At 43.9% G+C, this 21,111-nt stretch overlaps 2 protein-coding genes across 13 annotated transcripts in view; one reads left to right on the forward strand and one right to left on the reverse strand.

Annotated features, from left to right (window-relative positions):
* The window catches only part of ZNF445 (zinc finger protein 445), a 61,018-nt gene extending 60,604 nt beyond the window's left edge, over positions 1–414 (reverse strand). The window contains exon 1 of one of the 3 annotated variants that reach the window (XM_019984560.2): positions 322–414. The gene's annotated coding sequence lies outside the window, so the exon portion shown is untranslated. Of the gene's footprint in view, positions 1–83; positions 268–321 lie in introns of those variants that run through there. The other 2 variants (XM_070776195.1, XM_019984558.2) reach the window with 2 other exon arrangements.
* A 2,258-nt stretch (positions 415–2,672) lies between these two features.
* LOC109576059 (zinc finger protein 660) overlaps positions 2,673–21,111 on the forward strand; it is a 59,818-nt gene continuing 41,379 nt past the window's right edge. Inside the window, exons 1-5 of one of the 10 annotated variants that reach the window (XM_070776204.1) lie at positions 4,921–5,059; positions 7,114–8,903; positions 9,012–9,115; positions 9,305–9,476; positions 13,258–15,454. In XM_070776204.1, the coding sequence (XP_070632305.1) occupies positions 9,098–9,115; positions 9,305–9,476; positions 13,258–14,711 (1,644 nt within the window). In that variant the 5' untranslated portion in view covers positions 4,921–5,059; positions 7,114–8,903; positions 9,012–9,097 and the 3' untranslated portion in view covers positions 14,712–15,454. Of the gene's footprint in view, positions 3,031–4,516; positions 5,060–7,113; positions 8,904–9,011; positions 9,177–9,304; positions 9,477–9,688; positions 11,455–13,257; positions 21,022–21,111 lie in introns of those variants that run through there. The other 9 variants (XM_019984380.2, XM_070776206.1, XM_019984381.2 and 6 more) reach the window with 9 other exon arrangements.

Raw genomic sequence — 21,111 nt, forward strand, 5'->3', positions numbered from 1 at the left:
TGCACAAATTTTAAAGAGTCAGGAAGACTCTTTAATTAACGGGTTGTGATTACTCTTCCTTTTCTTACGGTCACCCGACTCACCTAATTATCTGTGATGAATATGCTTTGTTTGCATAACTGGCAGAGGAGATAAAATTCAGAAACCATTACTTCAAATTCGCGCCCCGGACGCCCGGAGCAGCGAAGGACCCGGGCTGGTTGATCTCCAAAGCCAGATCCTTGCCAGGGCGCAGCGTCCAGGCCGATCCTTACCCGCCACTCCCCAGGGAACTCCGCACCCGCACAGTAGCCCCCACCCCTCCACCGTCGCCCGGCTCACCAACTCCAGAGGCCGCAGAACTCTCAGTGCCCTGACTGCTCGACCCGCCCCACTCCACACTCTTCCAGCCCGGCTCTCCGCCGCTCCGTATCGCGCATGCGCATCGCCGCTCCAGGCCTCTCTAGGAAGTTGGGAGGGCCAACTTCTCGGCTTCTCCCGGGCCCCAGTGCCCTGCTGGGAGGCCTCTTGAGCTCAGCCCAGAGGCTTGTCCCCACACCCCCCACCTAACCCACTGGACGCCTGCCTTCTGTTCCTCCCACAGTGAAACGCCTTCCCACCACAACTAGAGAAAGCCCTCGCGCATCAACGAAGATCCATAAGGTTGCCCACTTTTGAGGACTGGGTATACTTAAATTCCTTACTGCTAGTTGGACAGTAGGGAGAGAACCAAAAAGGAGCTGAGCCCTGATACTCCAAGGAGCTTGTAAATTCTCTTTACATATGAGGCCTCCACGATGTCTCCATCTGTTATTGGAGGTTTGCCACGATTAAACCTAGTCTTTCCTGAGACGATCTAGCAGATTACTCTGTGCTCCAATAACACCAGTGTTCCATACACTGATGTATCTACAGAGTAAGCATGTAGAACTTCGTAGTGAGTGGATGTTTCCTAATTCCTCAGAAGAGGCTTTCTGGAGGGCCAGGTTGACTCTCCCAGGAGGTGGGAGAAGTATTGTTTTCTCTGTCTTTTCTATTAGTGTCTGGACCAAGGTTGTCCCCAACGGCTGCTCACCTGAAATGTGTTGAGCCTGTTCCCCTGTCGTCCTAATTCCCTGTCATTTCTGGCTTCCCTCTATTACCCAGAAACTGATGGAGTCTGGGAAGAGTAAAAGTGAAAGTGAAGTCACTCAGTCGTGTCCAACTCTTTGCGACCCCATGCACTGTAGCCTACCAGGCTCCTCTGTCCATGGAATTTTCCAGGCAAGTATACTGGGGTGGTTTGCCATTTCCTTCTCCAGGGGATCTTCCCGACCCAGGGATTGAACTCTGGTCTCCCACATTGAAGGCAGATGCTTTACCATCTGAGTCACCAGTGATAACAAGAAGAAAAGTCTGATACTTCTCTAAGTAGCTTTTAGAGTTATAAAGGGCTTGTTTTTCAGTCGTTGGCATTAAATTTACTGATAGGAATGCACAATAAAGTTTGGAAAGTAAAGCTATAGTGAAAATGTCTCAATGTGAAAACATCAGTTGTGTACTGTAATACCTTGTGTTTGCACTTTGCTTCTTGGACTATGATCAGTTCAGTTCAGTTGCTCTATCATGTCCAACTCTTTGCGACTCCATGGACTGCAGCATGCTAGGTTTCCCTGTCCATCACCAACTCCCAGAGCTTGCTCAAACTCATGTCCATTGAGTCGGTGATGCCAGGCAACCATCTCCTCCTCTGTCCTCTCCTCCTCCTCCTGCCTTCAGGCTTTCCCAGCACCAGGGTCTTTTCCAATGAGTGGGCTCTTCACATCAGGTGGCCAAAGTATTCGAGCTTCAGCTTCAGGATCAGGCCTTACAATGATTATTCAGGGCTGATATGATAAGTGCTACAATTCTTCTTTAGAAGAAACACCACCTCCAAAAGCTTTAATATATCACTGTATCCCTGAGTCCAGAAGACGAGGAGAACCCCTGTCTTCCCAGAATCTACCCTGAGGCCGTTTTGTGACTATCAGTGACTCTCCTCAGAACAGGGCCTGATACCACTAGCAGGAAGAAATCTGAGAGTAATTAAAGAATGAGGAATGAAAACAAAAACAAAAACAAAAAACAAAACACAAAGAATGAGGAATGAATGAGGGTGAGAGAGAGAGAGACAGGATCTTAAAACAGAAAAAAAGAGGAGAAAAGGGGGTCTATGGATCTGAATTCAAAGTCTTCCGTGCCCTTTTTAGCCAGTAAAATGTAACCCAGGTAGCAGGACATTTGCCGAAGCTCAGAATCCTGACCTGCAAACTGATTCTTTCCTACAGAGCAGATACGAAGATGGAATTGATGTCCAAATCTCCTTCCCTCCAAATCCCTCAGTACAAATGACAAAGTCCAGACTGAGTAGATTCCTTCCTTGCTTAAAAACCTTCCCGCAGCAGTCTGGATGAAGGACACATTTCTTAGAGGTTAGCCCAGGTTCTGTGCTAGACAAAGGGGCAAATGTGGTGTGCGTCAGGGTCGCCCAGACTCAGAACACGTGAGCCTACTAACGTCTCAGTTGAGACCCCAGCCCCACCCCCGCCCCCGTCGCTGTGCGTAGTTCCTGCACCAAAGTGGAATCAGCTCTCTGGCTGCGGGGGCGCGCGTGCCCACCTTCTGGATCGAGACTTCCGGGATCCTACGCTTGGGGGAGAGGGGGGCGGAAGTGGGGCTTCTCTTGCTTCCGTCTCGGCCATTGTTTTCGCTTCTGCCGGCCACTGCGGTGTCTGGCGCTCGGGGGTCGCCGCGGCGGTGCCCCGGTGAGCGGGCCTGGGACGGGGAGGGAAGTGTTACTAGGGCCAGGGCCGCTGGGCTGGGACTGCTTGGCCGGAACTGCGGCCGCCCACTGCCCAGGTTGGCGACGGCGGCCCGACGCACTCTTCTCCCCGTGGTCGGCGCGCGGTCCCGGTGACGCTCAGAAGGCGCCAGATGTAGAGCAGCCTCTTTGTCCCAGTGATCTGACCAGCTGTGCCTGGCACAGAGCCCGGCACCTGCGGGCACAGCGATGAGCAGGGCAGACGTGGCCAGGTGAGCGGCGCAGCATAAGCCTGGTTGAACGCGCGTGTAGTTAGACGTTTTCCCAGCCTTGCGCCGGGAAACAACAGTACGAAGCATCGGAAGTGGGTCAGACCTAGTCGGAATTTTAAACGTGAAGTATGACTTTTATGAAGGAGACATAAAAGTCCAGATAAGAGGTTGAACGTTCGGAGCTGTAAGGGAAGTAGGAAAGTGGCCTTTCTTTGTGTGTGGGATCTTAGAGCAGAGTCACAGATTTTTACGTCTGTCTTTTCTTAAAGAAGTCGAGGCCTGGAGAGAGTTAGTTTACTCAAGTTACCAAGATGCATGGTGACTTTGGAAGTGTAGCACAGATGCCCTAATTAACACCACGGTGCTGATTTTCAGAATTTTATAATATGTAAATTGATAAAAGTTGCCCCACTCCCAACTTCAGTATCATTCATTCGTTTCCCAGATATGTGCCTCAGTATCCCAAGTACACACACATGTACAAAGGTGACAGGGAACCAGTTCTGCCCTTTGAATCCTCCCAGAAAGTGGAGGTGGCCGCGGTGTAAGTCATAAACACAGTGTAAAAAGTGTTCTAGCAGAGGTGTGAATGAAAAAGGTACTGTGGGTTCCCTGAGGCAGTCATCACACTTAACTCCTGGAGAGATCAGCAAAACTTGCTAGGGGAAGTGGGATGAGTGGAAAAGGGTCTGATATTTCTGACTCCATTGTGTTACTTTCCTTTTGTGGCATACAGTTTAGGGGGTGTGAGTGGTGAGTTATGGATAAAATAGTTAAAATACAGTGTGTTAGAAGTACAGAGAGGTAGGCTCCCAGCTCCCCTTCCTGGATGAGGCAATCAGGAATGCCTTTAGGAGAAAATGGCATTTGATATGGATCATGCTAGATGAATAGGTGTTTGTCAAAAGTTTCAGAAGAAGAAAAATCCAAAGAGACAGTATGTGTGGCTTATGGCTGTTTCTAAAGCTTTAGTCCCTACCTTTCTTTATGGTTATCGCTGTCACATAAGAGAAGAGTAGAAGACTTTTGAGCAAGCATTTCCAACATAGGTTTATTTGTAAATAAAAAAACGTACTATTCTACAATGCACATTGTAGCACAGCTACTAAATAGTTAAATAACAACTTACTATTTTTTAAATACACCTTTTGGATTATCCTGCACATCCCATATTTGGAGATCATTGCAGTATTTCAGTTTGGGTACCTGGGGAAAGTGGTAGGGTGGGTGGCCAGAATAGAGGCCTCAGACTAGGTTGTGAATGCTGGGCATTGAATTTAGGTTTTATCCTGTAGTTAGGTGATGGAAACCACTGAAACTTTAAAAAAGAAAGTCATTTGAAGAGATGCTTAGAGAGTCTGCCTTGGTTGTGCTCTTCCCCCCCCCCCACCCCACCATGAAGGTTTGCCTTTTAACTTGAGGGTCTGTCATCAGCCTGAGGCTGAACACTCTGGGGAATCTAATTTCTCTCTTGATGTTTCTGTAGGTGACACTCCCATCATCCTATATCCTCAATTCTGACAATAGCTTCTGAGAGCTGAATTACAGACCATCATTTTAATTGGACATAAACTGCAAGTGCAACAAGCCTCTCTTTGGTGTCACAATGGCTACCCAAGGCAGGGGAACTTCAGGCCTCTTCCCCAGGGGTGCTGTTCTCCAGAGACAGGAGGGCTGCCTGACCGTGAAACAGGAACCAGGGAGCCCGACCTGGGGGCATGGCTGCAGTCTCCAAAAGAATCACCCTCCTGTCTGTGAAATTTTCCGGCTCCACTTTAGGCAGTTATGTTATCATGAGATGTCTGGGCCACAGGAGGCACTGAGCCGGCTCCGGGAGCTGTGCCGCTGGTGGTTGATGCCAGAGGTGCACACCAAGGAGCAGATCCTGGAGCTGCTGGTGCTGGAGCAATTCCTGAGCATCCTGCCTGGGGAACTCCGGACCTGGGTGCAGATGCATCACCCTGAGAGTGGTGAGGAAGCTGTGGCTGTGGTGGAGGACTTCCAGAGATACGTCAGTGGGCCAGGAGAGGTGAGCAACTGAATCTAAGTTGGCATCTGGAATTGGTTTTTTTGTAATTGAAATTTATTTATTTTAATTAGAGGCTAATTACTTTACAATATTGTATTGGTTTTGCCATACATCTGGAACTGTTTTCTACTGCTTGGGGTAGCCTAGAAATAGGCGTTCTCCATTCCATAGTCTCTAAACTGGTTTCCCTTTAGGATTCATGAGCCCAGTGCCCACCCCCACTTTTGTTTTTTACAAGGAGTTTTGTGCTCCCAGCCCTAAAAATGCAGGGCCCAGCCAAGTTCTGTGAATTGCTTTGTGAAATACTGTGTTGTAAACCTAGCTTAAGCCTGGAGCACCACACAGTGCTCCTGACACACAGAGGATCTGCACACTGGTTAGAATAGGGAAGCATGTCAGGGAGAAGCAGCCCTGAAGATGTGCTGATAGCATGATCCCTCACTTGAGAAGTTTCTCATTACTTCCTTGGACTTCTCAGAGTTAATGGGCTCTTTGCCTTTCTGGTTCCTTATGAGATGTGACAGGTCTGGGCTTCAGCATCATTTTTTTCCTTTGTAGCTTTCCAAACCCAACTGGCATCTTTCTGCTTCTTTAATTCTAATTTTGATTTTCCCTATTTTTAGAATTCTTTCAAGTTTTAATTCAAGGTAACACAAATGAAAGGAAAACTTGGAGAAGTCACCAGTGTCATAACAGTGTGAACGCTGACTCCTAGGATCATAGAGCTAACTAGCTCAGTGACCATGTGTATCAGTCAGAGTTCAGCCAGAGAAACAAAACCAGTAGGAAATTATATATTGGGTTGGCCAAAAAAGTTTGTTTGGTTTTTACCGTAAGATGTTATGGAAAAACCCAAATGAACTTTTTAGTCAACCCAGTGTATGTCTGTTGCTAGAAAGTGACATGTCACTATGGGACCTTGTGAGTCTAGTCAGGAGTTTGCAAGGCAGGTTGTCAGAAAGTTAGGCTAGAACTGTCACTCACAGGTTGAAGCAGCTGTCCACAGAAAGAATTCCTTCTTCATGGAACTTTCAGTTCTGATTTTAAGACCTTGCTACTGTTTAAATCAAGCCCATCCAGACTGTCTAAGATAACCTCCTTTACTTAAACTGATTATGAGTTTTTATCACTTCTATAAAGTATCATCACAGTAACACCTATATTAGAGCTAATTGACATCAAAAGACGATCACACTGTGGATAATCAGTTCTTCCTGATGAGTCTTCAGTTGCTTCTCTTGTAACTGAGCAGGATGGATTAGCGCATTTCCTCCTTTGTGCTTTACCAGGGAAAACCAGTGTGTGAAATTTCCCAGGTACCCAGTACAGCATTCTATTCAGTGCTTTTTCAAAAATGATTACGTGTCTGGGCCTAGGAAATCAGTTCCAATTGATTGGAGTCCTAGGGTTAGACCTTTTTCCAAAAGTCTAAACGCTTTGACAGTAACAAATCCATTGTTCGATCATTATTTCCTTGGGTATACAAGTAAGTGAAAATCACTCAGTTGTGTTCATCTCTTTGTGTCCCCATGGACTGTAGCCCACCAGGCTTCTCTGTCCTTGGAATTATCCAGGCAAGAATACTGAAATGGGTTTCCATTCTCTCCTCCAGAGGATATTCCCGACCCAGGGATCGAACTCAGGTCTCCTGCTTTGCAGGTGAATTCTTTACTGTCTGAGGAATAAGGAATAAGTTAACTATCAGCAGAGTCTAGAGGGCAACTTGGCCCAACCATAGTCAAGGACAAGTAGCTGTGGAAATGTTTAGAGTGCCATTTAGTGAGGAGTGTAGAAAGAAGATTTCCCTATCTTCTGCCTTTTGCTTAAGCATAAGAGAATGTCCCCTCCATTAAAACTGTCACTTGGGACTTCCCTGGTCATCTAGAGGTTTAGATGCTGTGCTTCCAGTGCAGGGGGCCCAGGTTCAACCCTTGGACAGGGAAATAGATCCCACATGCCGTAACTAAGAATTTGCTTGTCATGACTAAAAGATGCCTCATGCAGCCAGATAAATAATAATTTTTTAATTAAAAAAAGTACTGTCTTTTATCCAGGGAACCTCAGAAGAAAGGTGACTGAGTCACAAACCCAAGAGAATGACTAACAGTTGACAGGGCCACTGAACACTCATCGGGCTCTAACCTAGAAGTGAGATATTTGGACTCCATTTCTTACTCTGCCGCTGTTGTCAGTTTAAGTTTTTCAACATGAGAACAGGGCTGTCTCACCTAGCCTGAATTCAGAAAGTGTTTTTTTGACTAAATGGAAAAAAAAAACCACAGAGGCTTTTTCATGAACGTTTGCCAGGAGGAGATGACAGGATGTCATTTTGATCAGCAGAAGTGAGTGAGCATGGGCATGTGTGTACACTGGGGCCAGAGAGGGTTGTAGGGACATCCCTGCTGGGTTGCAGAATCACGCAGTTTACAAAATGCTTTATATCTGTTTTAATTTGTGTTCCTACCAAGCTTCCAAATAGTAGCCCAAATGGTGATCATCTCCATTTCACAAGCGATGCAAGTACCGAGAGGTTAATTGGCTTATCTAAGATGACAGAGCTAGTGTGTGTAAGATGATAGAGCTAGTGTGTGTGTTTGTGTTAATTGCTCAGTCGTGTCTGACTCTTTAAACATTCCATTGGTCCATGTGTATGAGACCAGGATTTTCCAGTTCTTATATTCTAAGCCACTACCTTCCCCCTAATGTGTTGCTGTGGAATGCTGTCGGGATGAAAATTGGAATGGGGTTTTCATGGCCTGCAAGAAAAGGACTCCTGTGAGTCCTAGTGAATGAATAGGAACTTTATTAGGATTTAATTATCAGTGAGTTACAAGGTTGTGTTATCACAATGCAGTTAAGTTCTGTTTTCTGCCAGTACCCACAGCTGACTAGACAGACCTTTGTTGGCAAAGTAATGTCTCTGCTTTTGAATGTGCTGTCTAGGTTGGTCATAACTTTCCTTCCAAGGAGCAAGTGTCTTTTAATTTCATGGTTGCAGTCACCATCTGCAGTGATTTGGAGCCCCCCAAAATAAAGTCTTTCACTGTTTCCATTGTTTCCCCATCTATTTGCCATGAAGTGAAGGGACCGGATACCATGATCTTAGTTTTCTTAACGTTGAGTTTTCCCTAGACAGCATATTAAAAAGCAGAGACATTACTTTGCCAACAAAGGTCCGTCTAGTCAAAGCTATGGTTTTTCCAGTAGGCATGTATGGATGTGAGAGTTGGACTATAAAGAAAGCTGAGTGCTGAAGAATTGATGCTTTTGAATTGTGGTGTTGAAGAAGACTCTTGAGAGTCCCTTGGACTGCAAGGAGATCCAATCAGTCTATCCTAAAGGAAATCAGTCCTGAATATTCACTGGAAGGACTGATGCTGAAGCTGAAACTCCCAATACTTTGGCCACTTGATGCGAAGAACTGACTCACTAGAAAAAAACCCTGATGCTGGAAAAGATTGAAGGCGGGAGGAGAAGGGGACGATGGCAAAATATTGAGAGGAAGGCTTTCAGCATAATGCCACCATTGGGCTAAGCATTGTTCTAGGAACACGTGATGAAGACAGAGTTCTCACCCCCAGAAAGCTTATATTTCACTGGCAGAGAAATAGACAATAAAGTAATAAATAAGGTAATTAAAAATTAATATGTGCCATAGAAAATATTATCAGGTAGTTTGAGAGAGAGAATGACTATCCTTGCTTTGTCAGCATGGTCCAGGATGGTCTCTCTGAAGACAACATACTTTTGCTGAGAGAAGTTGGAAAAGCTAAGGTTTGTCAGCTGCTGTATTGGAATATTGCTCCAGGTGTCAGCCTTGGTAGCATAATTCGTGCACATACAGGTACACACACCTATCACTTTTTACTTCCTTGGTACTTGTGATTGATCTGTTCTGTAGGTTAAGGCCCTTGGGAGCGTACAGAGTTACTGTCCTGACTCCTTTTTCTAGGTGGTTCTTCACGAGCACGTGTGTGTCTGAAGCACTAGCCCAGAGTGGAAATAGTTCTGTAATCTGGTCTGGAAGCTCCTGCCAAGATGGGCAACAGAGGAATGGCAAGTAGGACTGCAAGCTGTAGATCCTGCTTGGACAGTATTCTCCCACTTGGCTAACCTGGTAGGGCTAGAGGGACCCTCTGGCTCTTCTTTTCCTGGCTTCCTCTCTTGGGGGTGCTTCCTAGAGGTCTTGGGTTCTCTACCTTCATGAATGCTGTTTTGGACCCAATTTTATTTCCTTGTCTCTAGGTTTCCACTCCAGGGCAGGAACAGGAGATACATTCTGAAGAGAAGACAGCCTTGGGTGCAACACATGAATCTCCTTCTACCTCACCCCACAGTGAGGGTTCAGCCCCTGGAGCCCACCTGGAGCCTCCTCGTGATCCTGGGGCACACCACCACCTCTCCAGTGAGCACTCTGGTACTCACCTCCCTGGCTCTGGCCTTCAGTTATTCTTCCTTGCTCTCCTTTGGAGTCTTCCTTTCCCTCATCTCCCATCTCCCACCCCATTGGCCCCTTATCACCCTGCCCTGTGTCTTTCTTCCCTGGTGACTTCGTTCCTTTTGCTTATTCTCCAATCATTTATTTATTTAGTGCATTTTTATCAAGCATGTCTCATGCAAAGACACTGTTGAGGACCAGAGAGATGTACTACACCATGGATACTTATAAAGAGCTTATTGTCTAGTTGCCAGAGGGTCAGTCCTAAGTGCAAGAAGGGGCAACCTCATAAGATATATCTGAGTGATATCAGTCCCCAGGCATTTGGGGCCATCACAGACGAGCCATGTGGGCATTGTAAACAGTGAGCAAAATCATTGTGGGTTAGGGTGGCTGGAGGATGTTTTGTGGCAGAGGGATTGAACAGTGAAAAATGGGGAAGGGATTAGAAGCGGGAAGAGAGGTGGTCGGTGCCAGAACAGAATGTAAAGCAAAGGCTCGCTAAGTTGGGAGTTCCCTTGGACCACACTGAGGTACGGTCAGGAGGGACTTATCTGGGAGCCTGAGCTGTGCTTGTGTAGGGCCTTTGGGTGGAACCCGGGAAGATTTGTGGGGTAGGTGAAGTGTTAGAAAACAGTATTCTGGAAGGATTACGTAGCACATGAGCACTGTGGATAGAGTGAGAAGCCCAGTGGCTGGGAGCCTTAGGAGGAGGCTAGTGTCACAAAACAGAAGTAATTGCCTGAGCGGATTTGGGTGGAATGAAAAGTGATAGATGTGACACACATTTGAAGGAAAAATCCACGAGACAATGCAGAGGAGGGGGGATTAGTAGGTTTTAGATGATGTTTGGAATCACTGAGGAAACTTGGGAAGTCAGGAAAGGAAGATGGAAACATGCATTTTAAACAGTGAACTTAAGGTCTTGTGGGACACCCAAATGAAATGTCCAGATAGGCAGCTGGAGGCTTGTGGTAGGGGTCTCAGAGAATGGAGAACTTCAGAGCAGCATTAGAGAATGGGAGCCATGAGATCTCTGACAGAGGGAAGAGGGTCACTCTGGGGCCTAAGTGCCTTTAGTATCCTTGATGAATGGGCAAATGAAGAGAGGCCCCACAGCCTCTCACAGGCAGAGAGGTAGGGGGAGGGCAAGCAGGCTGCTGCTGGGGAAGCCACAGAGGAGAGAAGGTGGTCAGAAGTGTAGCTTCCTACCTAGTGTGGCAGAGAGAGGACTGGAAGGAGCTCTGTTTGACCAGGGACCTTCTGCATCTCCAGGGAAAGTTCACAGTTTACATGGATAACACCTTTATGGAATAGGTGTGAGGGTCAGTGTATGTGGAGCTGCTTGGGTTCTCTTGAATCCATTTACAGACCTCCTCATTGGAAACAAGAGCAGGGCTGGTCCCACTCAGAGATTTCTTTCTTCCTTCAGCTCAGAGTGCTTCCCCGGTGCCCACCCTTCCCCAAGTGGGGAACTTAGGAAACCAAGTAGTAGCAACTGTGCTTTCGATGGTCAGGCCCCAGGTGAGCTTCCTGAGTTCCAAGTCTGTGACCCAGGAGTAGCAAGGCCTCATCTCCAGGGCTCTGGCCCATTCTGAGCCTGCTCCTGTGGCTTCCCCGCCTAACTGCTTCCCCTGGAGCTGGTCCTGTCCACTGAGTTCATGGACTGTATCTTACCTTGAACTTGTCCTTTTATTAATGTGTCCTCCTAGCTTCCTTCTGTCTCTCCATCCCTTTGGCCACCAGGTACCCAATTCTGTGCTCTTGGTAACCCCGATGACTTGGCCCCTTAGCCTGGGAATGTCCCTGAGCAGTAAAAGCTTGTCATTCCAGGAGGCTGCAGAGTTGGAGTTCCTATCTGTGAACTATTCTCAGAAGTGGAAAGGTGCAGCACTCAGCCAGAGAGCCCTGTACCAGAACATCATGCTGGAAAACTGCCACAGCCTGGCCCCTTTGGGTAATGACTCTGCTCCCCAGTAATTTAGAGTCGGCCCTCTTTGCTAGGTTCTTATTCTTTTAAATTATGAAAATATAAAGAGACAAAGTGGGGAGAATAATAAAGTGAATTTCTCTATATCAACACCCACTATAATTATTGTTAACATTCTCTTTACTTCCTTATTAATTAAACTGGGCTGGTTTAATTAGAATTTGTAGTTGGACAGAATATAGAGCCACTCAATTACTGTCAGTCATGAGCTAAGTTACTTACAATAAGGCTGAAGGAATGGAAACCCGGAGCAGACCGACCAACTAGACCAGACTTTGGGAAAGAAAGCCTTGTAGGAGCCTAGGAGCCTCGCAGCAGAAGTGAAAGGATTTTCATGCCATTGTTTTCAGATAGCAGCACCCCACATATCTGTTTCCAATTGTCACTGATAACCATTTTCTTCACTCTGAATGTTTTTTCTTTCTCTGAGCTCCTTAATTAGCCTTTCTGTTTCCTCATATGTTCTGGTTGCTGTGGCTCCTGATAGATTTTTTTCTCCACAGATCATTTCAACTTGAGCTCCTACTTCTAATTTCCTTCGTTTCCTACTTTCAGTTCATAATTAAATATCATCTTTGAGCAGAACTTTGTTCCAGGCTACCTGGAGCTGGTAACTACTCTACAGATAAACTATACTTGGGTTTGGTGTTTGGTCCTGGTCCAGTCACCTGTTGTCCATCCTCGAATGAGCTGAGTTGCTTGGCACAAGGCATGTTTGCCTCGGGTTCCCCTTCAGAAATAATGGGGCACGGCTGCTTCCAGAAAGTGGCTGTTGTCAGGGGAGGTTCTGGGGTTGACAGGTCTAAGACAGTAGCCTACTCTGAAGAGAATGGACTTAGAAGTCAAGGATTCAGACATCTGTAACTTGTACACACTAAAGTACTTGAAGATTTATACCCCTGATGTCGATGTGAGTGAAAGGAACCAACATTTTTTGTATTAAACTATAACTATGATTGCTCTGCCTTCTCCCACTATTATAAAATTTAAAAGCAAATATTTATTGCTTATTTTCCCATGATTCCTGATTATCAAGATACCAAAGACATGTTTGATTTATATTTCAAGTTATTGATACCAGTCTTAATTTTCTGTATAGTACTGCACCTACCAGTCCAGTGTTCCAGGGACTAGGTCCCCAGGTTTAGAGCTCTGCTCTCCCCTTAACACTTTTCCTCAGTGTTTCTCTACTTGTGGCTTCTCCACACCCTGTCCCTGTCCTGTTACTCAAGAATCACTCCTTTTTTGTACACTTTTTTCCTGATCATACCCTTATAATATACATTTCTCTTCAACTCTCATGTTTGCCCACATCATTTCTTATATTTGGTTTAAAGTATTTACCACCACTCTCCTCAACATCTTTACTGTGAACTGTGGAGCCATATAGTGTCATGGTTGGAGCAGACCTGAGAGTTCATCGTTTTACTAAGGAGACACCACATCTAAGTGACTTCTGGGAGATGACACTGTGCTTTACAGTCTGATCTCTTGCCTTTCAATTGGCCTGCCCTCCTGGCTGTGCTGGCTCCACATGCCTCTGTTCTCATAGCTCTGCTTCCTCCCTCCTCTATGGACTGGCTTTCCCTCTTTGTTTTTCTGTCCATGAAGAAAAATTTGAGCCATTTCCAGTTTTTCTCCTGTTCTGAATGTGTCTCCTCATTCCTTACCCTCAGTGTGAATTTTTTGTTAGCTACATAGGCTCCTGATAGTTCCATTTCCCCAATAGGACAAGAAATGAATGACAGTTGTTTTCTTCTGACTTGGCAGCAGATGAGAACAGGATGGTGCATTCACAGTTGCCTCCAAAACAGGACATTTCTGAAGAATTGAAGTCATCTGACAGGATCTTAGGGGTGTTCTGTGGAGTGATTCCTGCAGGACAAGAAGCTGGGACTGCCAGTAAAGAGGCTTCAGAGAATCTAGAAGTTCAACCCTCAGATGAAGAAGGAACCAGACTGGACAGTGATTTCTTAGAAATAACACAGGAGGATAAAAAGAAATCCACAGAGGATCAATATGATGATTATAAGGAACTTGGGGGACATCTAGATCTGTCCTCTAGTCTCTCAGAACATCAGGGAGTTCTGAAGGGACAGAAATTGTATCACTGTGATGAATGTGATAAAGCTTTTAATCGGAGTTCACACCTCATTGGGCATCAGAGAATCCACACTGGAGAGAAACCATATGAGTGTTCTGAGTGTGGCAAGACCTTCAGGCAGACTTCTCAGCTCGTTGTCCACCTCAGAATCCATACAGGGGAAAAACCTTATGAATGCAGTGATTGTGGAAAGACCTATCGCCACAGCTCCCATCTCATTCAACACCAGAGACTCCATTATGGGGAGAAACCATATAAATGTAATGAATGTGCAAAAGCTTTCACCCAGAGTTCCCAACTCATTGACCACCAGAGAACTCATAGCGGGGAGAAGCCATATGAATGCAATGAGTGTGGGGAGGCCTTCATTCGGAATAAAAGCCTTATCCGCCATCAGGTACTTCATACTGGTAAGAAACCTTACAAGTGTGATGAATGTGGGAAAGCTTTCTGTTCTAACAGAAATCTTATTGACCATCAGAGAATCCACACTGGGGAGAAGCCTTTTGAGTGTAATGAATGTGGTAAGGCCTTCAGTCGGAGTAAATGTCTTATTCGACATCAGAGCCTCCACACTGGGGAAAAACCATACAAATGCAGTGAGTGTGGGAAAGCCTTCAATCAGAACTCTCAACTTGCTGACCATGAGCGAATTCATACTGGAGAAAAACCTTTTGAATGTAATGAGTGTGGTAAGGCATTCGGTCTGAGTAAATGTCTCATTCGACATCAGCGACTTCACACTGGTGAAAAGCCATATAAATGCAAAGAGTGTGGAAAATCCTTTAATCAAAATTCACACCTTATTATTCATCAGAGAATACACACTGGTGAAAAACCGTATGAATGTAATGAATGTGGAAAGGTCTTCAGTTACAGCTCCAGTCTTATGGTACATCAGAGAACCCATACTGGGGAAAAACCCTATAAATGCAAAGATTGTGAGAAAGCTTTTAGTGACAGTTCACAGCTCATTGTACACCAGAGAGTTCATACTGGAGAGAAACCCTATGAATGTATTGAGTGTGGGAAAGCCTTCAGTCAGCGTTCTACTTTCAATCACCACCAGCGAATTCATACTGGAGAGAAGCACTCAGGTCTGGCTCGATCTGTTTCTTAAGACATAATTCTCTAAAGACAGCAAGGAACTTTGGTTAAGGTTTCTATATAAGGAGTATGTTAACTCTGTTCTCTGTTTTCAACCACTGATCAAAGTGGACCATCCCTAAAGGTTCTCTGCCAATCACAGTGGTGGGAGAGGGAATAACAGTGCAGTCCTTCCCAACTACTGTTTAAAAATCTATCTCATTTCTTAGTTATTCATCCCCTAATCAGAATGTGTGTTTCTCTAGGACAGAGATAGTTCCTTTTTCTGTTTCATTTCCTCCCTTTTACCATTTACATAAAGTCATTCTCCAAGATACTGATTCACTTCTTGGCTATGGCCCTCTTTATGTACTATTTTTTTACCTCTTTATCTACTTTTTAAACTCCTACTCTAATATCGTCCCTCACCACTTAGGTTCCCTGTCTAGAAAGTCTTTTTTTTTTCATTTCCTTTGCTAATCTGTGTCCCACAGAACCTGCCAGATCCAGAACCAGTCTTTCTTCAAAGACTCTCTTCTTCAAATACTTCTCCATTCATGTTAAACTTCGATTCATTGGACTTCAGTACTTTGAGTTAGCTGGTGGTGTATGTACAACTGTTGTTAAATGACCTTGTAAATTATTCTCAACCTACTGTATATGTGTGTACGTTTTTGCCAACATATTATAGACTCTTTGAGGTTGGATATAGTATTTAAGTACATAGGTAATGATTTTCATATGGTGGTAGTATAATAAATACCTTTTTAAAACTCAGCTTTGTAACTGAACCATTCTTAAATTGGGCACAATCTCCCCTCCCCCTGGCCACCCACCAGACTAGAAGCTTCTAAATATAGATCTTATATCTTCATAGAATATCACATACAAAGCCCTTATCGATTTCTGCATATACCTCTGGAAGTCTCATTACTGCTACTTCGTTGTTTTCTGATAAATTTTCTGTTGGGTTTAGGAAGTTTCCTTCTACTCTTATTTTTAGTAGCAGTGGTATAATGTAGTAGTTAAGTGCATAGATTTTTTTTTTTGGCCACAGCACAAGATGTGGGACCTTAGTTCCACAGCCAGGGACCGAACATGTGTCCCCTGCATTTGAAGCACTGAAGCTTAACCAGTGGACCACCAGGTAAGTCCCACGAGCATAGATTTTTGTGCCTGGTATTCTAGGTTCAAATCCTGACTCTTCCCCTTTCTTAGGTAGGTGATCCTCAATAAGTCATTTAGTTTCCTTGTGTTTAGCTCTCCCTTGTATAAAATGGAGCTACCTCAGGACTGTGAGGGTAAAATTAGTTTGTAAGGGTAAGGCACTTAAAACAGTGTTGGCACTTAAAACAGTGCTTGGCACATACTGTGCTACCTAGTTTTTATTATGATGGCTTTTAAGTTCTACATGATTTTTTTTTAAAAACCCACTTGTATAATTTTATAGACAATGTCCTTTATTTTTGTAATTTTGGGGAGAGTAAGTTTCTAAATAATTGCAGTTTCCTTGTGCTCTTGGGGTAAAACCCATTTGTTCCTGATGATTTTTTCAAGTACAGAACTAAATTGAATTTACTATTAAGTTTTTGTCTGCTTTGCAAAATGTTTTTCTTTAATTACTCTGGAAGAACTTGAATAATATGAGAATGATTCTTTGAACAATAAAAATAACTCTGCCCGATCTGTTTTGGGGGATGAGGGAATTGAGAGGGACAAATTTTTTTTGTTCCCACCCTGAGAGGCATAAATCTTTAGCAGCATTTTTATTTTTTCAGTTGTTGCCCTCTAAGTTTCCATCTCTGAGTAAATTTTGGTGATACATATCTGGAAGTCATCCTTTTTACTGGACTGACAGTGGCATAAAGTTGCACTTCGTATTCTATAAAGTTCTACTCTTTTGTATATGTAGTTAGAGCTCTGTTTCATCCATAATGTTTTTTTTTGTTTGTTTGTTTCATCCATAATGTTTTACATTTTGGTTTCCTTTCAGTTTTTCTTTCATGATTGCCATGTTTATTTTGTTTTTCTTTGAAACTCCACTTTTTCTTGAATATATTTTTTCATATGTTCTTTCACTGCCTCAAGTTGCAGAGACTTTTCATTAGCCTCATCTCTCTCTTTTTTTTAATTACTCAGTGATTTTGATATTTGTCCCAAGATAGGGAAATCAACTTTTTCTTGAATTGTTCTATAGGCTATTTGCATACTATTAAATTATCTGTTTAGATCTGGAACTAGAAGATGAATTCTAAATTTTCATTACTAGTATGCTATGCAGGAATAAAGAAGTAAAGGAGCAGCTCAACATTTTGCTAATCTGGTTGAAAACTTTCCACCCAGAGCCCCCTTTTTTCTTTTTTGCTCGGCTTTTATATGAGTCCAATGAAGGCTCCTTCCACATGCACTACCTATTGCAAATAGCTTTGTTGTAAAAGAACTGAGTATGGAAAACTCTTCAATCCCTAAGACTTTATTTTACCTTGGCAACTCCAAATTGAGAAAAGAACATATCCTGAGATGTTTGAGAAAATATTCAGTTTTATGAAAACATCCAGTTCTATGAAAACATCCACCAGAGACTTTTTATGCTTCCAAGAAACCTACTTATTTGAGTGTGTGAAAATGTTGGCTATAGTTTATTTCTTGTTTGACATCACAAAGTCCACCTGTGTTGGATTTTAAAAGCAAGAAACCATTCATCCAGAGCTGCTATTATTTGCTACACATTTTTGGAAGATAGTATTCCTGGAATAAGTGTTGAAAGCTTTTAGTTATTGCACATGGGTTCTGCTTCATTCATGAGTCCACAGTGCAGGTAAAGAAGAACAGCAGTGTGATAAAGCTTATAATTTATTTTGAAAAATCAGACAAAATTTATGCCTAGGAGATAGTTCAGATGATCACATGTGGTGGTGAATATACTAGGAGCTGGACATTTACCCTCTTATTTCTTACACAAAAATTATTCTACAGGTATATTCTGCATGTCAAACCCTGGTAATTTTGCTTCTAAGACAAGTAGGAAAGGTCAAGAGATGTTGGGTGCTGACAAGTTGTTGAGTATTGTCCCATGTTGGAAGACATTTCTCTTAAGTCGACCTCTTTGAGTGCTACAAAGGATACTGTAGGTGTTAAGGACAAGTTGTGAACACCCACAGGGCAGCTCTTTCTCTACAGAAAATTAGAAACAACCCCCCTACCCCTAACATTAGGATGTGTTCTAGCTTGATGTGCCCTTATATAACACTTGTCCAAAGGGGATAATGGGAAGGTGTTACGACATCAGCTTTTTCCAAGTACCTAATGGTACAAGTATCTGACCCAGATAGTATAGACTGATTTACTCCTTGCTGTACCAGAACAGTCTTCCCACTAATATATGCATAAGGCTAATGGGCTGTACTTTGCCCAGTTGGACGCCCTGTAGGATGGGTTCACTTTCCCTTTTAAGACATATGAACATCTTACATGAAAACAATAAGATATATTTGACATCCCTAACGCTTTTCAGATCAGTGGCTCTTGGTTAGAAATTTCTAGCTGACTGAAAATGTAATGTTTTTCAGGTCACCAAGTTCAGTGACTTAACTATTTCTCAAGATGTACGTACAGTTGGCATTTTATGATATCAGGCGTCTCCCCCAAGCCCCCAGTTGCATTGTCTTGTAAATAGATGATGTATTTACAAGATATTCAGTTTTCCAACTTTGTGCCATATGGATTGTGGGTGGAGAGGCACAGAGCCAACAGTCACACAAGTTTCAGTACAATGAGATGAATGGATAGAGTAACCACAGAACAACATGCATTCTCCTAAGACTAAATAAGGAGTGGCTGTATGTTCAGGGCTACACGGTGCATAGATAAATACTCATCCACCAGGATGTGTGCATTATACTTTGATTCCCAGTTAGGTAAGGTTGAAAAATGCTATATCCCATCTTTGAGACTGTGTGGCTGCCCAGGGAAGGAGGAGACAGAACAATGCAATTACACTATACCAGTAGTGACCCTGGCAAGTCAGTATGATTTAAAAAAAAAGGATATTAGTGAAACCTTTAGTTAGTATTCAGGCTGCCTTTGTGATGAGCAAAGATTGATGACATCCAAGCTCTCAACGGGGAGCCACATTGCTGGTGCCCCTAGGATTCAAGGGAAGTGCACCCTAGTCCAGGGGCCATTTATAAAGATGATCATGGCAGCTGCTGTAGTGCTAAAATTAAAGCCACTGACGTGTATTCTCTAAGCTGTGCATGTTATCCATTGTCAACATTTATCCTAGCAAGGAGCACTGAAGTAATGACATAGAAGGAGTCATTTAAAAGACTTTGAAAAGAACAATTAGAGGAACTCTAAATTCACCTCTTCTTGGGGTTCCCTGAGGTTTCCATTGAGAGTGTATATATGGGATATTTGAACCATAGAATCAGCAACAGCTGGATAATTTCCCCAAAATCTACAAGAATAAGAGAAGTTGCACATCTTGTTGGGGCCCTCTGAGCAATACTGTGTATAAAATAAGAGTTAGAAATATCTTATACTGGGGCAAAGCTAAAGATATGCTCCACCTCCCTACCCCATACAAGAAGTTATCATGTCCTGGCCCATAATTAATATCAAGGGCAAAACCATCTTCAACAAGCCAGCTGGTCTGAATCTCCAGATTCTGGAACACCCTTTTCCCTCTTGAATCATGAGTGGGTCATCACTAAGTATATTGCTTCTCAAGGAAGTCAGGTGTATTAGTCTGTTTGGACTGCCATAGCGAAGTACCACAGACTGGGTAGCTTAACCAACAGAAATGTGATTTTTCAGTTAAGGAGTAGAAAGTTTGAGATCAAGGTGTCAGCAGAGTTGATTTCTTCTCAAGCCTCTCTCCTGGCCTTATAGATGGGTGTCTCCTATCTTTACATTTAGTTCATGTCCTAATTTCCTCTTACACAGTGGCATTGAAGTAGGATGTGCCCCCAGTGAGCTCTTTTAACCTTTATTACCAGTTTAAAGGTTCTGTCTCTAAATAAAATCTCATTGTGAAGTCCTGGGATTTAGGAGGACTTCAACACACAGATTTGCAGGGAACACAATTTAGGCCATACTATAATTTTATCCCTCTCCCTAAACATGTTCCTCTTAAACAGTCTATTTCTAGAGAACAATCTTATTTTAGTTGCTCAGATCAATAACCATGGAGTCATCCTTAACCAACATCCAATTCATTAGCAAATCATGTTGGACATGTGTTCAAAAAATATATATCTTCTTATCACTTCCATCACTTCTAAGCTAGTCTAAGCCACTATCATTTCTTATCTGGAATACTTAAGTAGCTTCTTCATCTCTCTACTTCTACTCTTGTCCACCCTTAGACTGTTCTCAACAGAGCAGCCAGAGCAAACTTTTAAAACATTATGTTATGGAGTGAAACACAGAACTTAGGGAAACAGGTTTCTTGGTTGCTTTCATAGCTAATAGCTAATAAACCTTTGAATATGTGGCAAGAGGGAAAAAATGGTAAGATCATGTCACTTTTCAGTCCCCAAACCCTCTTGTGTTATTTGTGATATCCAAAGCCCTTATGGCCCCAAATGTGCACCGTCTCCTTTTTTAAGGCCTTTGATTCCTGATGTTTCATCTATCGGGGTAGTCACGTGCCTTAACTGATCACTTCCTGTCTCTGCCTTCCCTTTCATAGTTCCACTGCCACCTATCCTCTTCTCTCTCTCTCCGTTTCTTTCTCCTGACTCACTACTATGTTCTATGTATTTATTGTCTTCTCTGACTTGAAGTTAAGCTTCATGGGGCAGCAAGTTCATTTTCTTCACTACAGTATCTGCGGAGACTAGAACAATGATATAATACGCACTCAACACTATTACATGCTGCGGGTACACGATAGCTTTGAGGCTGAAAGGAGAGGGATGTGTGGAAAAGATGACTTCTGCTCAGCATCCGGAGCTAGGGCTATGACTTAAGGGAGACTCACTTCGAGAAAGGCAGCCTGACCGCCCAGTTGATTGGTCCCTCTTCCCGCCCTAACCAAGTCCCTTCCTCAGGCTCCATCTCTTCTAGGGCTCTCCGCATATTGGCTGATCTCTCCGCCCTTTCACCCTGCCAACCAATGATAGGATAAAACTGGGCGAGAGGCGGGGCCAGAGCTCCCACAGATCAGTGAGAGAGCTGGCCAGGGGTCTGGAGGACTCCAGCCTCCGGGGCACAGAGGTGCAGAAACCTCCCGATGCCTAGAAAGACCGGAGGTTTAGGGTGGAAGTTAATGGGGAGTCAGTGACGTAGTTCCTTCTCCGCTTTGTTCCGAGACGTGGGTCGGGCGCTTTTGGTGAGGGGTATGTGGCAGCCTGGTGTGGGGTTTGGGCCGGTTCTGGGAGCGGGAGGGGCACACAGGCCCAGGGCCAGGCCTCCCTCACCGCTGCCAG

Source organism: Bos indicus, chromosome 22, assembly GCF_029378745.1.
Source record: "Bos indicus isolate NIAB-ARS_2022 breed Sahiwal x Tharparkar chromosome 22, NIAB-ARS_B.indTharparkar_mat_pri_1.0, whole genome shotgun sequence".
NCBI lineage: Eukaryota > Metazoa > Chordata > Mammalia > Artiodactyla > Bovidae > Bos > Bos indicus.